This window comes from Emys orbicularis, chromosome 1 (assembly GCF_028017835.1).
Source record: "Emys orbicularis isolate rEmyOrb1 chromosome 1, rEmyOrb1.hap1, whole genome shotgun sequence".
Taxonomy (NCBI): Eukaryota; Metazoa; Chordata; order Testudines; family Emydidae; genus Emys; species Emys orbicularis.
The window spans coordinates 373,476,826-373,492,342 of record NC_088683.1 but is presented as its reverse complement, the minus strand read 5'-3'; the positions used below and the strand labels follow the sequence as shown (position 1 = coordinate 373,492,342).

At 59.6% G+C, this 15,517-nt stretch overlaps 2 protein-coding genes across 2 annotated transcripts in view; both read left to right on the top strand.

The window, feature by feature from the left end:
- Nucleotides 1-308: 308 nt before the first annotated feature.
- RRP8 (ribosomal RNA processing 8) lies at nucleotides 309-5,616 on the top strand. The gene is made up of 8 exons (XM_065411642.1): nucleotides 309-514; nucleotides 1,094-1,280; nucleotides 1,447-1,738; nucleotides 2,217-2,709; nucleotides 2,849-2,978; nucleotides 3,098-3,204; nucleotides 4,927-5,023; nucleotides 5,503-5,616. The coding sequence occupies exons 1-8, from the start codon at nucleotides 309-311 to the stop codon at nucleotides 5,614-5,616; spliced, it is 1,626 nt and encodes a 541-aa protein (XP_065267714.1).
- A 521-nt stretch (nucleotides 5,617-6,137) lies between these two features.
- LOC135884324 (F-box/WD repeat-containing protein 7-like) overlaps nucleotides 6,138-15,517 on the top strand; it is a 40,378-nt gene continuing 30,998 nt past the window's right edge. Inside the window, exons 1-2 of the mRNA XM_065411631.1 lie at nucleotides 6,138-6,302; nucleotides 13,283-13,450. Of these exons, the coding sequence (XP_065267703.1) occupies nucleotides 6,171-6,302; nucleotides 13,283-13,450 (300 nt within the window). The 5' untranslated portion in view covers nucleotides 6,138-6,170. The remainder of the gene's footprint in view (nucleotides 6,303-13,282; nucleotides 13,451-15,517) is intronic.

Below are 15,517 nucleotides of genomic sequence, written 5' to 3'. Positions count from 1 at the left end.
GGATCGGGAGTGAGGGGCACCGCAGAGCTGGGGGGGCAGGGCTGGGCTAGCAGGGGCTGCGGGTCGGGAGTGAGGGGCACCGCAGAGCTGGGGGGGGGCAGGGCTGGGCTAGCAGGAGCTGCGGGTCGTGAGGGGCACTGCAGAGCTGCGGGGGACAGGGTTGGGGTAGCAGGGGGCTCCGGGTCGGGGGTGAGGGAACTAATTTAATGCTCCCTGGTTCCAGGGGGTGAGATTTTGGGGGATTGTGTCAATCGCCTGGATAAACCTTAATAAATATGTTTAACACCTTTGGGTCCGTTGTATTTAAAATGTGGCTGTGTATGTGGATATGTCAACACTTACAATGCCAGTGGTGCAGCTTCAGTGCAGGCAGGGAGGAGTTAATCCCGTCCCGGGGCGCTGTCTGCACCGGGGTTAGGTCGGCTTGCTCTGGGGAGTGGATTTTTCACAGCGCTAAGCAACCTGTCGCTCTGACTTCTCAGTGTAGCCCAGGCCTGGTGTTGCAGAGTTGTGTGTATGTTCTCTAGTGGGGGAGGTGCTAATGTAATTCCTCCTTTATCAGCCCTTCGAAGCCAACTCCAAATCCAGTTTGCGCCCAGGCAGTAGCTCAAACTGGATTCTTCACTGACCAACAGACACAGAATTTGTGGATAAATTGCTTTGTTTTAAACTGGCTCAAGGCCTTTTTCCTGATCCAGCCAATGACAGGCCCCGGTCCAGAGAGGGCCCCAATCCTTTGGGTACAGGGACAGGCCGATAGGCTGGGTGGCTGCTGAGCTGAAGCTGGGCTGAACTTGTGACCACAGAGGAGACCCTTGGCAGGGGGTGAAGGGCGCGTCGGTTCTTGGGGTGCCGTGCGGTGACCTGCGAAGGAAAGAGCTGGGGCCCCCTCGCTGCCGACAGTTGCTCTGTGCCCGGCAGCCTGTCGCTGGGAATCGCAGGGCCCCGGATAACCTGCGCAGGCGGGGGAGATGCGGGTCTTGCCCACGAAACGCAGCTGCTGGGAGCTGCTGAGGGGAAACACAGGAGCCGTTGGCCCCGACTCTCCAGGGAAACGCAGCATGGAGGCCTCACCCCTGTTCTTCTGTTCTAGGCCAGTGGGAGCTGCCCGGAGAGACGGCCGGGTTCCCGGCAGCCGCGCCATGTTTGACGAAGTGGGGTGGAACAAGGAGGATGGCGGGGAGGCTCTCAGCCAGGCTCTCCTGCAGCCTCAGCGCCGCCCTGCCCAGCACTGCCCCCCGGTGAGCCCCCCTGTCCCTCCAAAGACGTGGACTCACCTGGCGGGTGGCACGGGTCGTAATGGGGGCGGGGGCTGGAGCTGAGGGGTGGTAAGGTCCGTGGGCGGGCGAGAGGGATGCCCTTTGCCTCAGGTGGGGGTGGGAGCAGCATGGACCCCTTGGGCTCCCGTAGCTCTGGGGGCAGCACTGACGCCCCTGCTGTCTCCAGCCTCCCAGAGGCTCCTTGCACAAGCAGCGCAGACGGCTCCTCGCGACCCTGCAGCGCCTGGAGGTTTCGAGCTGCACGGAGCCTCCTCAGAGCACCGGGCCCCTGTCGGGGGACAGCGAATCTGAGTCTGACTCTGCGGACCGGGCGGGGAGGAAACAGCCCAGGAAACAGAGACGGGGCCTGAAACCCAGAGCTGCCTCCTCCCCCCGTATCGCCCCAGGGGCTCCAAGCGGCTCCAGCGCTCCCCAGGCAGGGCCAGAGCCAGACCCAGCTGGCAGGAGACAGAGGAAAGGTACGGAGTGGGCCGGCACAGCTCCCCTCCCAAGGGACTGCAGAGTGGGGGGGGTCCAAGTCGCATCTCGGGAGCTTCCTGCAGGGAGATGCACCCGCCTGGGGCTACATCTCCGGAGGTGGGACCGGCTGGGGGCGACTGGCGCTGGGCCTGGGGTTTGCAGGCAGGGCTGCGTGGCGCAAGATAGCCCTGGAGCAGGGGGGCTGGATGGACTCTACCCTGAATCCCTTGATCTGTGCGCACTGAGCGGGTGCCTCACACCAAGGCCAGGCCTCCCAGGCCCATCCCGGTGTTGCTGTGTTGCTTGGGGGTGAAAAGTCCAGGCAGTGGGACCGACCTGACCCCTGTGTAGGCAGCGCTGCCGGCGGGACAGGCAGGCTGAGTGCGTCCTCGGAGCGTCCTCACCAGAGCTAAGTGGCGTGGGGGCCGCTGGGCCGATGCAGCGGTTAAGCGTCGACCTGCCTGTCTCTCGCCCTAGATTGTGCGGCAGAGGCCCCTGGGGACAAAGCGTGCACGCCCAGCAAAGAGCTGCCGAGCCGGGAGCCGGGCGCAGCCACTGGGGGGCCTGGTCCAGTGCTGAGCAGGAAGCAATGGAGGAACAAACAGAAGAATAAAAGGCGACAGAAGAACAAGTTCAAAGTGGGCGCGGGGCTGGATGTGGGGCAGAGCCTGGACGTGGGGCTGGATGTGGGGCAGAGCCTGGGCGGGGGGCTGGATGTGGGGCAGGGGACCTCGGCACTGCCCCCGTCGGAGCTCTCGGGGGCGCTGCGGGCCCGGATGGAGGAGCGGCTCCAGTCAGCCCGTTTCCGCTACATCAACCAGCAGCTCTACACATCCAGCAGCCAGGAGGCAGCCCGGCTCTTCCAGCACGACCCTGCTGCCTTCGCCATCTATCACCGCGGCTTCGCCCGGCAGGTGGGGCGCTGGCCCGAGAATCCGGTTCACCGCATTATCCAATACCTGCGGGGGCGGTGAGTGCAGGGCCGGGTGGGTGCTGCTGGGGGACCCCTGGCCCTGCGTAGGGGTGGGGCATGGCTGAGCCCTGGCGGGGACCCTGTGACCAGGGCCCGGGGTCCGTGGCCTGGCACCCACTCTCTGCTGCCCCCTCAGGCCGGCCTCGCTGGTGGTGGCAGATTTTGGATGCGGCGACTGCAAGATTGCGACCAGTGTCAGGAACAAGGTTCACTCGTTCGACCTGGTGGCTCTGAGCCCACGTGTCACTGCGTGCGACATGGCCAAGGTAGGGCAGGCGGGGGGCTGAGGCTGGGTATGGGCCTGCAGGGAGCAGGTACAGGGGGACGTGGGGGGGTCTCCCTGTGTTACGTTCCCCGGGGCTCACGCTGCTGGGTGGCCTTGCAGGTGCCGCTGGCAGACAAGTCTGTGGATGTCGCCGTGTTCTGCCTGGCGCTGATGGGCACCAATCTGCGGGAGATCCTGGAAGAGGCCAACCGGGTGCTGAGGCCAGGGTAACGGGGGCCTGGGAGAACCTGGGGGGCCACGTGGCAGCACAACGCTGAGGGGTGGAGGCATAAAGCAGGAGAGTGAGGCCGGGCCGTGAGGCACCGGGGCACAAACCCAGGAGAGCGTGTCTCTGACAGACGGGCCTCGCCCCCCGAATCACTGCAAGGCAGCGTGTTGCTGCGACGCTGGGGGACCTTCCCCACCCCTCAGGGGTGGGGCTTGAAAACTGGTCTCCCAGACCAACCGAAGTGGGTCCAATGAAAGTTCATGACGCCTTGTCTCTCTGACACCCCGGGACAGACAGCCGCAGCTCCCCGCATGCAGCAGTAGTCAGGATACTCCTCAGCCCGTCACCCACCCCAGGTCAGCTGCTCTTTGGGTTTCACGCCAAAGAAAATGCTCTTAGCCTGTCCTGGGATAGACTCTCTTCAGATGTAAACGGGAGAGAGACTCCCATGGTTAGAGCAGCCAGCCAGACACAGGAATGCGTCGCAGTCCTAGTTTCCCAAAGGTATGACAGGCCTCTGTAACCAGCAAGCTCCCTTTGTCCTTCAGGACTAACCCGGGCTAAGCAGCTGGGGATCCCGCTCATGCTGAGAAACCCCTGCGCCCCACATCCAAGCAGCAGTGAGCTACTTAGTCTGATTGGTTTGGGATTTTTACCCTCCTCCTGCCGTGTGCTCAGAGGGGGGGGAAAACTCAGCTGTTGAGAGCAGTCCACTCTTCACAGCGGCATGAGTCCCCTTGTTGCTGCTTCTTGAGCCCAGATGTGGGGAGTTTCCAGTTGTAGGATCACCCCAGAGCCCGTTTGGTATCAGAGGGCTGCTCTTTGAGGAGGTGGGGGGAAGGGGTTAGGGTGGAGCAGCAGCTGGTCCCACAAAGTCTGAAATGGACCACTCTCATTACCACTTCAGAAGTGATTTTTCCTCCCTTGGTATCCTGCTGTTAATTGAATTGTCTCATTAGACTGTCCTCACACTCGCATCTTTTCATGTATTTATACCTGCTCCTGTATTTTCCACTCCATGCATCTGATGAAGTGGGTTCTAGCCCACGAAAGCTTATGCCTAAGGTGCCACAAGGACGCCTCGTTGTTTTTGCTGATACAGACTAACACGGCTGTGCTCTGAAACCTGTACATTTTCCAGCAGCCTCTTGGCCTGAGAGAATACGCTTAATTTTCTGTCTCCCAAACAGCCTGGCAATTAGCATAGTGTAATTTATCCATTAAACAGTTCAGATACAGTTTATCACAACCTTCAGACATAGACAATAATACTATTTCACTCAAGTATCATCCTAAATGTTAATATTCCTTTTTTGATCTTTGAATCAAAGCTATAGCAATAGACAAGACTTGTTTGCTTACATCACAAGACCTCAGCAAACACCTGCCCGATGCAGGCTGCATTTCAAAGCTCTGCTCATTTACATATCTTCCTAACCAGTCTCTCTAAAGTTCTGCCATGGGTCAGGTCAGTCTGTGAGTCTGGCCCTGTCACCTTTCAATGAGATGTTATATCACACTCATAACGTCACAGGCAGTGGCGGAGGGGAACTGCACAGAGCAGTAGCTGTGGGGGATACGGGAGGGGCAGTGGGGAGCTGTGCAGAGCAGTAGCTCTGGGGGATAGGGGCAGTGAGGAGCTGTGCAGAGCAGGAGTTGTGGGGGATGCGGGCAGTGGCTTGAGGAACCAGCCCTCACCCCTCACCTGACCTCTCCCCAGGGGCATGCTGAAGGTGGCAGAGGTCGCCAGCCGCTTCGCAGACATCCGGGCCTTTGTGAGTGCCGTGACTCAGCTGGGCTTTCAGATTGTCTCCAAGGTGCGTCCTACCCCCTCCCCATGCCGCAGGCAGGACTTGCCCCAGGGTCCAGCAGGGCAAGATGGGGCCCCAGGGGTGAGGGCTGCTGTGGGCAGGGTTGGGCCTGCCTCTGCCCCAGAGCTGCTGCTGCCCCCAGGACAAGGTAGGGCAGGGCAGCTCGCTGGGTCGCTCTTGGCCTGTGTCTGGCTAGGAGGCCCACTGGCAGGGCTGGGCTGTGGTGGCAGGTGCAAGGGAGGGGGGAGGCTGTGGTGGGGTGCAGCAGGGAGGTGGGTGGCAGCAGCAGGAGCCAGTGGGTGGGTAGCAGGTGCGGGGAGAGGCTGGGGGCTGGCGAGGAGCAGGCATGGGGGGGTAAGATGGGCTGGGGGGTGCAGTAGAGAGGTGTGTGTGTGGGGGTGGGGTGGTAGGAGCCCGTGGGCGGACGGCAGGTGTTGGGGGGGAGGGGCTGGTCTAGCTCCCATCAGCTGTTTCTCCCCTTGCAGGACCTGGACAATCCCTTTTTCTACATGTTTGATTTCGCCAAGACGGGGCCCCCCCGGGCTGGGGGGAAGCTGCTGGGCCTGGCGTTGAGACCCTGCCTCTACAAGAAGCGCTGAGGGGCCCCGCAGCTGGTGTCTGCCCTGGGGGCCCCACCCCTGCCCCTGTCCTGGGGGCCCCACCCCTGCGCCCTGCCCCTGTGCCAGGGGCCCCACCCCTGTGCCCTGCCCCTGTCCCAGGGGCCCCACCCCTGCCCCGCCTGGGGGCCCTGCTGCATTGGGGGGGCTGGGGGGGCTGTTTAGTCTCCCGGACACGCCTGGGGGGGGGCTGTGAGTGTCTCCCCCTCCGCCCCTGGAGAGGAGGGGGGCGGTGTGCGTCCTGGGGGGGGGGGAACATCTTTTTCATTGGTTACTTTATATCAATAAAGTTTTTGTTCAATCGCCTCGCGGTGCCTTGTGGGAATTGTAGTTCGGGGGGGGGGACACGAGCCGTGCCGGGTGCGCGCATGCCCAGGCTGGCCGGCGGCTGCTCCCTTCGTCAGCAGGGGCTGGGCAGGCGCGTGCGCCGTGCGGGTGTCCGGGAGGGCCCAAGGCGCGTGCGCCGTGCGGGTGTCCGGGAGGGCGCGTGCGCAGTGCGGTCGGGCCTGCGGGGCCGCGGTGTTTCCTGACCCGGGATGTCGGGTCCGGGGGGCCCGGGCCCCGGCGGGGGGAAGCTGGACATCAACCGCGCCGGGGTGTCCGAGCTGGAGGGGGCGCTGAGCGGCATCGGCCGGCGCCGGGCCCGGGGCATCGTGCGCAAGAGAGAGGTGCGGGGGGGCCGTGGGGCGCGGGGGGGCTGGGCGAGGGGACCGTGGGACAGGATATGGGGAGCGGGGGGCTGAGCGAGGGGACCGTGGGGCGGGGAGCGGGGGGGCTGGGCGAGGGGCCCATGGGGCAGGATGTGGGGAGCGGGGGGGCTGGGCGAGGGAAGCGGGGGGGCTGAGCGAGGGGACCGTGGGGCGGGGAGCGGGGGGGCTGGGCGAGGGGCCCATGGGACAGGATATGGGGAGCGGGGGGCTGAGCGAGGGGACCGTGGGGCGGGGAGCGGGGGGGCTGGGCGAGGGGCCCATGGGGCAGGATGTGGGGAGCGGGGGGCTGTGCGGGGGGGGCTGAGCGAGGGAACCCGTGGGGCGGGGTGTGGGGAGTGGGGGGGCTGGGTGAGGGGCCCATGGGACAGGATGTGGGGAGCGGGGGGCTGTGCGGGGGGGCTGAGCGAGGGAACCGGGGTGTGGGGAGTGGGGGGGCTGGGCGAGGGGACCGTGGGGCAGGATGTGGGGAGCGGGGGGCTGTGCGGGGGGGCTGAGCGAGGGAACCGTGGGGCGGGGTGTGGGGACCGTGGGGCAGGATGTGGGGAGCACGGGGGCTGGGTGAGGGGCCCATGGGGCAGGATTTGGGGAGCGGGGGGCTGTGCGGGGGGGACGGTGGGGTGTGGGGAGCGGGGGGGGCTGGGTGAGGGGGACCGTAGGGCAGGATGTGGGGAGTGGGGGCTGGGCTGGGTATATTGTACAAGTCATGGACAGGTCACAGGCCGTAAATTTTTGTTCACTGCCCGTGACCGATCCATGGCTTTTACTAAAAGTACCTGTGACAAACCGTAGCCTTAGTTGTCGGCCTTGAGTTCCCCCTTTAGCACCTCCATCGTCCAGGGGCCCCACTGGTTGTTAGCAGCTTCCTGCTTCTGATGCACTTACAAATTGTTTGCTGTTATTCTTTGAGTCTTTGGCTAGTTGTTCTTCAAATTCTTTTTTGGCCGTCCTAATTATATTTGTATACTTCACTTGCCAGGGTTTATGCTCTTTTCTATTTTCCTCACTAGGATTTAACTTCTACTTTTTAAAGGATGTTTTTGCCTCTCACTGCTTCCCTTAGTTTGTTGTTTAGCCACGGTGGCTCTTTTTTGGGATTTCACTTTTGACGCTGTACCTTTCAATTTCCGTTTCACAAACCTCACTGTCCTGTAGTTCTCCTTTCTGAACTGTGGTGGGCTTCTCTGGCGTCCTCCCCCTTCCTGGTCCCCAGGGATGGTCGTTATTACCAAGCGGTTCAGCTATATTCACCAGATCCTGTGCTTCACTTAGGACTAAATCAAGAATTCCCTCTCCTCTGGTGGGTTCCAGGACTAGCTGCTCCAAGAAGCAGTCATTTAAGGTGTCAAGGAACTTTATCTCTGCATCCCGTGCTGAGGTGACATGTACCCAGTCAGTATGGGGATAGTTGAAATCCCCCATTATTATTGAGTTTTTTATTTTTATAGCCTCTCTAATCTCCCTGAGTATTTCACAGTCACTATCGCCATCCTGGTCAGGTGGTCGGTAATATATCCCTACTGCTATAGTAGGAATTACTCTCCATAAGGATTCTATGGCACAATTTGGATATGAGCTCAGGTGCGGGTTTAAACTACTCTAGTTATACCAGTCTAACCCCCTGTGTAGACACTCTTGTTCCAGTATAAGAGAGCCTGTTTTCAACACTGATTTTGTCACATGGGAAGTGGTTCAAGGTAAACCGAATAAAGCCACCTTTGTACTGGAATAGAGTGTCCCCATGGGTGTTTATACTGGTATAACTAGATCATCTGCATTGGTGCAACTGCTTAAACTTTCCTGTGCAGATAAGGCCTTAGGCTCCCCTCCCTGCTGCATGCTCATCCCCCTCTCAGAGACTCCCAGAAATGTAGGGCAGGATCGACCTCGAGAGGTCATCTCGTCCAGCCCCTTGAGCATCCTTAGTGTCCACCAGAGCTCTCGGCCATTTCCTGGGCGCTGTGGAGGGCCTGCTCTGCCTCTCTTCCTCCCACAGCTACTGTGGCTACACGGCCCTTCCGAAAGTCAGAGGGGCAGGCCGGAGGTGGGCTGTGCTGGGACTTGGGTCTGATGCGCAGGGTGTGGAGAATGCACAGGAGAGAGCAGCAAGGTGGTGGGTGGGTAGGCAGGCTGGGGAGGGGGCCTGAGTATTCGCGGGGGTGGGGGGAAGCCAATGAGATTGAAGGATGATACTGACTGCTGAGGTTGGGAGCAGAGGGACCGACTGGGACAGGTGGGGAAGCTGTCATTGGAGGCGAGTGAGCAGGGCTGCCCTGTGGGGTTTGGTGTCCCCAGTGGGGCGGGGAAAGGCTCTGTGAGGGGGTGGGAGGCTGGCATGCCTTGGGGGCAGGTGTGGTGGTTTGGCTGTGGGTGTGGGGAGAGTGTGTATATACGTACCTGGTGACGGTGGGAAGGCTGCCGGTGCCCCTGCCTGCTCTGCCAGGAATTGCCAGGTGCTCAGTACAGTTCTCACCTCTCCTTGCGGGGTGGCTTTCAGTGCCTGACTGGGATCAGCCCTGCTGTGCATGGGACCCCTCCATGGCCTCCCCGGAGCTACTGTGGGCTTATGCTGCCATCACTGCAAATACGGCCTGGCCACAGAGAGGCGGTGTCCTACTGAAATCAGTGTGCAGTCCTCTCATTAGACTGCACGTGTGCCTGGGGGCAGAGCTGGGGCCATGTGTGACCAGGTGCAGTTCTGGCTCCATGGGCAGCATTACCACTGACACCCCTGGTGTGCCTGGGCCTCGCTTTGCAGCCTGCTGTGTGTGTTTGAAAAGAAACCGACCTTAGAACAAATGAGCATGGGGGTGGGGCTAACGCTATGGCGTGGTCCCCCAGAATGGCAAGAGGGGTTCGTTCCTGGGTGCTGCCGGGGGCCCGCTGTACGGTGCAGGGATCAAAGACCCTGTAGCCAAGTGAGAACTGAGTTACAGAAATGATTGGATGGGCCCCTGGGTGGATCCTGGCCAGCCACTCTTGTGGGGACAGACCCTGCTACCAGGAGACCCCAGCTGATGTCCCTCAGCCGTAAGAAATGGCAAAGAGCCAGGCTTTATTGTCCCTCTAGCAGGGACCCTTCCTGTTTCAGTCCCTCCTGACCCCGGATCTCCGCTCTCGGTACCCTAGAGCATGGGGCACTGAGGGGTGGCAGCATCAATGACAGGTGGTATTCGGCACTGAACAGCAGAGTCTGGGCTGTGTGAGGGGTCAGCGAGGGACGCCTCTTAGCACAGCTTACCTGGCCAGTGGCCTCGTGGGTGGGAAGTCCCTGCAGGCCAGGGCACAGTGGGTGAGCAGTGCAGAGGACTCCCTCTCTGGGTGGGGGAGGCTGAGTGGTGCTGGGCCAGGCTGTGCACCCTGGCTGGCAGGGCCTCACATGGCATGCAGCTCTGGCTCCATTTGCTGTGGCTGAGCGGCCCTGGGACAGGCCATGTGAGTGGGAGGTTGCCTGCATAGATTACCATGGAGGGGGCTTGCCTGGCTGTCAGCGTAGGGAGCCCCTGGCCCAGTCCCTGCTGGTTCCTGGCAGAGCCAGCCTTGAAGGCAGATTCTGTTCAGTGCAAGCCCCTGGGGGAGCAGTTTATAAATCCGGGCTGGCTTGTGCTGGCTCTGGGGCTGTGCCCCCTGACTCTGTGCCTGGGGGGACAGGGGGAGGGAAGGGACCATACAGGCCATGGACCCTCCTACCCTGGTGACACCAGAACAAGGAATTTGCAGCGTGCTCCCCACCATGGTGCCCTCGGGCAGATGGTGCCCTCATCTTCAGGGTATTGGGTACCACGAAGGACTCGGGGGCCTGTAGTCCCCCTCTGTCAGTCTGTTTGTCCTGCCTGTGGACACTTGGTGGGGAAGGTGGGCCATATGGGGACTCTGATAGGTTCTGGGCAGCAGCCTCCTGCTCCCTCAGTGCTCTCTCCACGGAGACCATAGGCCTAGCCTACCGTGCGGCCAGGTGCAGGGCCGTGGCATGGGGTGCAGGGAGCGGGGCCCCCAGCAAGCAGTGTGGCCCCAGTCCTGATTCCAGGAGACCTGTGTTCCTGGCATGCCATGCAGCCCACAGAGAGCCAGGCGTGAGGGTTTGTGTGAGGCACAGGTGTGCCCTGGGATCAGAGCTTGGGCCTGTCTCCCTCACTTTTGCTTGAGCCTGAAGAGGGTGGGGGGGTGTTCAAAGATGCTTGGATTACAAACTGCCCTGTCTGGGCACCCGGACGGCACCTGCCAGCCACCAGCTGCCTAGAGGTGAGCCGGCAGGGAGCGTCCCCCTGTATCCTGGGAGTGTCCCCCCTCCCCAGGGCAGGTCTCTGTCTATCTGCGAAGTAGACACCTTCTTCCCCAGACCCCCAGGGGATCCCCTCTCCTCAGCTCCCTGTCTAGGCCTCTCTGCTGCTGGGTGCCTGCTGTGCTCAGCGTGGGCGGGGCTGGGGAAGGTGCTTGTACCCAGCAGGGCTCAGTGTGGGCGCCAGCCCGGGGACTCTTTCCACTTCCCTTGCGGGGGTTGGTTCTGTCCCCAGGAGTGGGAGGGGTAAGGGGGCAAAGAGATGTGGGGCAGAAGGTCTGGGGTGGGGTCAGGGGCTTGTCAGGTAGAGACAAAATTCCTCTTCCCAGGTGTTTCAGCCCCTCCTTTGCCCACATCCCCACCACAGTCCCAGCTCAGGGCCCCTCCCCCAGAGGTGTACCAGTCAGATCTTACCCACAAATCACGCTGTTGCCAATCCCTTAGAGTCTAAAATCTAAAGGTTTATTCATAAAGGGAAAAAGATCTAGATGAGAGCCAGAATTGGTTAAATGGAATCAGTTACATACAGTAATGGCAAAGTTCTTGGTTCAGGCTTGTAGCAGCGATGGAATAAACTGCAGGTTCAAATCAAGTCTCTGGAACATCCCCAGCTGGGATGGGTCATTCAGTCCTTTGTTCAGAGCTTCAGCTTGTAGCAAATTTCCTCCAGAGGTATGAAGCAGGATTGAAGACAAGATGGAGGAGATGCAGCAGCTTTTTATAGTCTCTTGCCATGTGGCCTCTGCTTTCTTTGTCCCAAAGACAATCATTCCAGCACATGGCATGGAAAAGCCTCCAAGTTCTGTCCCTAGGCATGTCCCTGCCTTGCTGAGTACAAGGGTATCTGCCTTCTCTCAGTGGGTCAGTTGTAGCTGATCATAGAATCATAGAATCATAGAATATCAGGGTTGGAAGGGACCTCAAGAGGTCATCTAGTCCAACCCCCTGCTCAAAGCAGGACCAATTCCCAACTAAATCATCCCAGCCAGGGCTTTGTCAAGCCGGGCCTTAAAAACCTCCAAGGAAGGAGACTCCACCACCTCCCTAGGTAACGCATTCCAGTGCTTCACCACCCTCCTAGTGAAATAGTGTTTCCTAATATCCAACCTGGACCTCCCCCACTGCAACTTGAGACCATTGCTCCTTGTTCTGTCATCTGCCACCACTGAGAACAGCCGAACTCCATCCTCTTTGGAACCTCCCTTCAGGTAGTTGAAGGCTGCTATCAAATCCCCCCTCATTCTTCTCTTCTGGAGACTAAACAATCCCAGTTCCCTCAGCCTCTCCTCATAAGTCATGTGCTCCAGACCCCTAATCATTTTTGTTGCCCTCCGCTGGACTCTTTCCAATTTTTCCACATCCTTCTTGTAGTGTGGGGCCCAAAATTGGACACAGTATTCCAGATGAGGCCTCACCAATGTCGAATAAAGGGGAACGATCACGTTCCTCGATCTGCTGGCAATGCCCCTACTTATACAGCCCAAAATGCCGTTAGCCTTCTTGGCAACAAGAGCACACTGTTGACTCATATCCAGCTTCTCGTCCACTGTGACCCCTAGGTCCTTTTCTGCAGAACTGCTACCTAGCCATTCGGTCCCTAGTCTGTAGCAGTGCATGGGATTCTTCCTTCCTAAGTGCAGGACTCTGCACTTATCCTTGTTGAACCTCATCAGGTTTTTTTTGGCCCAATCCTCTAATTTGTCTAGGTCCCTCTGTATCCGATCCCTACCCTCTAGTGTATCTACCACGCCTCCTAGTTTAGTGTCATCTGCAAACTTGCTGAGAGTGCAGTCCACACCATCCTCCAGATCATTAATAAAGATATTAAACAAAACCGGCCCCAGGACCGACCCTTGGGGCACTCCGCTTGAAACCGGCTGCCAACTAGACATGGAGCCATTGATCACTACCCGTTGAGCCCGACGATCTAGCCAGCTTTCTATCCACCTTACAGTCCATTCATCCAGCCCATATTTCTTTAACTTGGCGGCAAGAATACTGTGGGAGACTGTGTCAAAAGCTTTGCTAAAGTCAAGGAATAACACATCCACTGCTTTCCCCTCATCCACAGAGCCAGTTATCTCATCATAGAAGGCAATTAGGTTAGTCAGGCACGACTTCCCTTTGGTGAATCCATGCTGAATGGTCCTTAATGGGCCATCAAGCAGGCTAGGCAGAGCTGACACCAACTTGTCTGGGGTGTCACCCAGAAGCACAGCACAAGTTTGAACTACAGACAGTCTAGAGCCAATACTTATAACTTTAAATACAAAAATGATACACGCACACAGATCGCATAATCATAATCAGCAAACCAGAACCTCCTCATAGGCACCGTACTTGATCTCCTTTGGACAAGATTTGGCGCCACTACACGATCTTGGTTGCAACAATGATTTATATAGTCCCAGTTTGTGTCAGTAACATCACAGGGCCCATGGAGGACCAGGTGTGAGCTGAGCCGTGCCAGCCGGGGGTAATCAGGGTGACTGCAGGGGAATCTCGGGGGAGCACCCCACAGAGAGAGGGCTCCAGCTGGGAAGTATCTTCCTGGGAGGGGGACAGAGAGCCCCGGGGGTGGGGGGGACTCCGGGTCTGCCCTGGTGTGGGGCTACCCAAGCTCTGCCCAACGCCATGCTGAGTCCTGCTTGTTCCCTGGCAGGAGCTGAAGGGCTTCAACTCGCTGGATGACCTGCTGCACGTCAAGGGCATTACCACCCGCATCCTGGAGCTGAACAGCCAGCGCATGACCTGCAGGAGGAGGCCAAGCAGCGAGGAGGCCCCTGGCGGGAGCCCTAGCCAGCAGGAGCAGGATGCCCCTGTGCCTCAGGTAGGGAGCGGCGGACCATGCTCTGCCCGTGCTGCAGGGGGTGCACAGTGGGTGCCCCAGGTTGCGGGAGGGTGTCTGGCTCTCTGAGTGGGAGGGGTCCAGCCATTATTGTAAAGGGAGGCAAGTACCCAAGAGGAGAGGGCTCTATCTTTGCCTCCTGCGGGGACAGGGAGGAGGCACTGAAAAGAGTGCTGAGACCACGGATCCATCTGTAACATCCCTGGTAGCCTGCCAGGGACGATCCCTTCCTCTCTGACGGGGCGCCCCGAAGAGAGCGTGCCGCTGGCATTGCCGGGGGGCTGAGCCACTCTCTTTGGCAGCAGAGCGCACGGGCTGGCTCCTGGCCTGCCAGGGGCTGTGGCTTGTGAGTGCCCTGCCCCAGGCTGCCTCTGGCAAGGATGACCCACGGGAGCCTGTTCCGCCCCAGAGTCCCAGGCTAGGGCTGTGCTCTGGCTACAGAGAGCGCGTCTGGCCCCGGCTTCCCGAGGCTGCTGCCCAGACCCTGCCCAGGCTAGTGCACAGGGGCAGGCGTGCCAGCTCAGGCCTGGAGCAGTCTCTGCATCTCGCCCCTGCAGTTGCTCCCCAGTGCTCCCTGATCCAGGCACCACTCCCCTGCGGGAGGCCGAGGAAACGCTTCCCCAGAGCAGAAACAGCCCTTCCAGTTTGCCCTGTGAGATCCCCCACCCCAGGGAGGGCAGGCTGGGCCGTCCAGACTGGCTCAGAGCAGCTCAGAGTGTCTGCACCCAGCTGGCATCCCCCACCGCCTCGCTCTGGGAGCTCCCTGGGGCGACGTCTCCCTCAGTCTGCTCCTGGTGCCCAGTGGGAAGAGAGGGTTCCAGCTGGCGCAGCCCCTGGTTGCTGTGCCAAGCGCTCCTTCACCTCCGAGCCGGCAGGCGGCGTTCGGGATACACCAACGCTGAGTTGGTGTTTGAGCCCCGGGGTTCAGCAATGGCTCCCCTTCCTCGACCCGCCTTGGCAGGCTTGGCCTTCCTCTGGAGGCAGCGTGTTAAAGAAGGGGGCTGGGGAAGCTGGGTCTTCGTGTCCTGTGCCCTTTCCTCTCTCTGTGCAGGCACAGGTCTTTCAGCCCCACTGCATGCAGGAGCCCCTCAGCCTGCCCTCCTGGTGCAGTGGGGTCCTGAGCTGCAGCCCCTTCACCCTCCAGCCGCCGAAGTGAGGAGCGGGGTGATGGGGTGGGAGCACCTATGTCCCTTCTCACGGTCGGTCTCTGTCGGAGCGCGGGGCAATGGGAATGGCCTCTCTGCCCTCCCACAGTCTGCCCGGTATTCGCATGGAGGAGCCTGCACTGAGCTGGAGATGGTAACCAGACAGCAGAGCACGCCAGGCAGGCTGGGGGCGCTGCCGTAGTATATGCACTGAGAGTGAGGGGAGTAAGGGCAGATTCATAGATTCAGGTCCAGAAGGGACGATTAAATAATCTATTCACCTGAGGCAAGAGGTCAGCGTGGCGTTCTGCACCGGCGGAGCCAGAGGAGCATGGGCAGGTTGTGGGGATCAGGAGGGTTACTGCTGAAGAGATCTGTGAGAGTCTAGCTCGGTGACGGGAATGGTGAGGTGTACAGGGCACACCTGTGGATGACTGCCCAGCCCAACCAGCAAGAAAATCCAGTGTGCTCACAAAGAGATCTCCAGCTGTTTAAGGAAGACTGCTGCTCCTTTTTGGGAGTCAGGAGGGTTTTAAACCAATACTAGAAGGGGGGAGGGTAAAAAGAGGGAAGATCTGACCACTCAGCAGATGATAATGTAGAGAGCAAAGGACGCGAAGAGAAGAAAGGATTGAATTGCCTATATGCTAATATTGGGAGCCTGGGAACAAGTAAAAAGAATTGGAATTGGTCATTCGTGAGCATGAATTTGATCTAGTTGGTGTTACAGCAACTTGGTGGGATGTTAAAATCAACGGGACCAATAAAGAGAGGGTGGGGTGACACTTAATATCAAAAATGGCTTTACCTGTTCCCAAATCATTGACAGCTAGAAAGAAAATGATCTTAAATGCTCATGGATCAATGTCCTAATAGATAAAGCACAAGATAGGATACTAGCTGT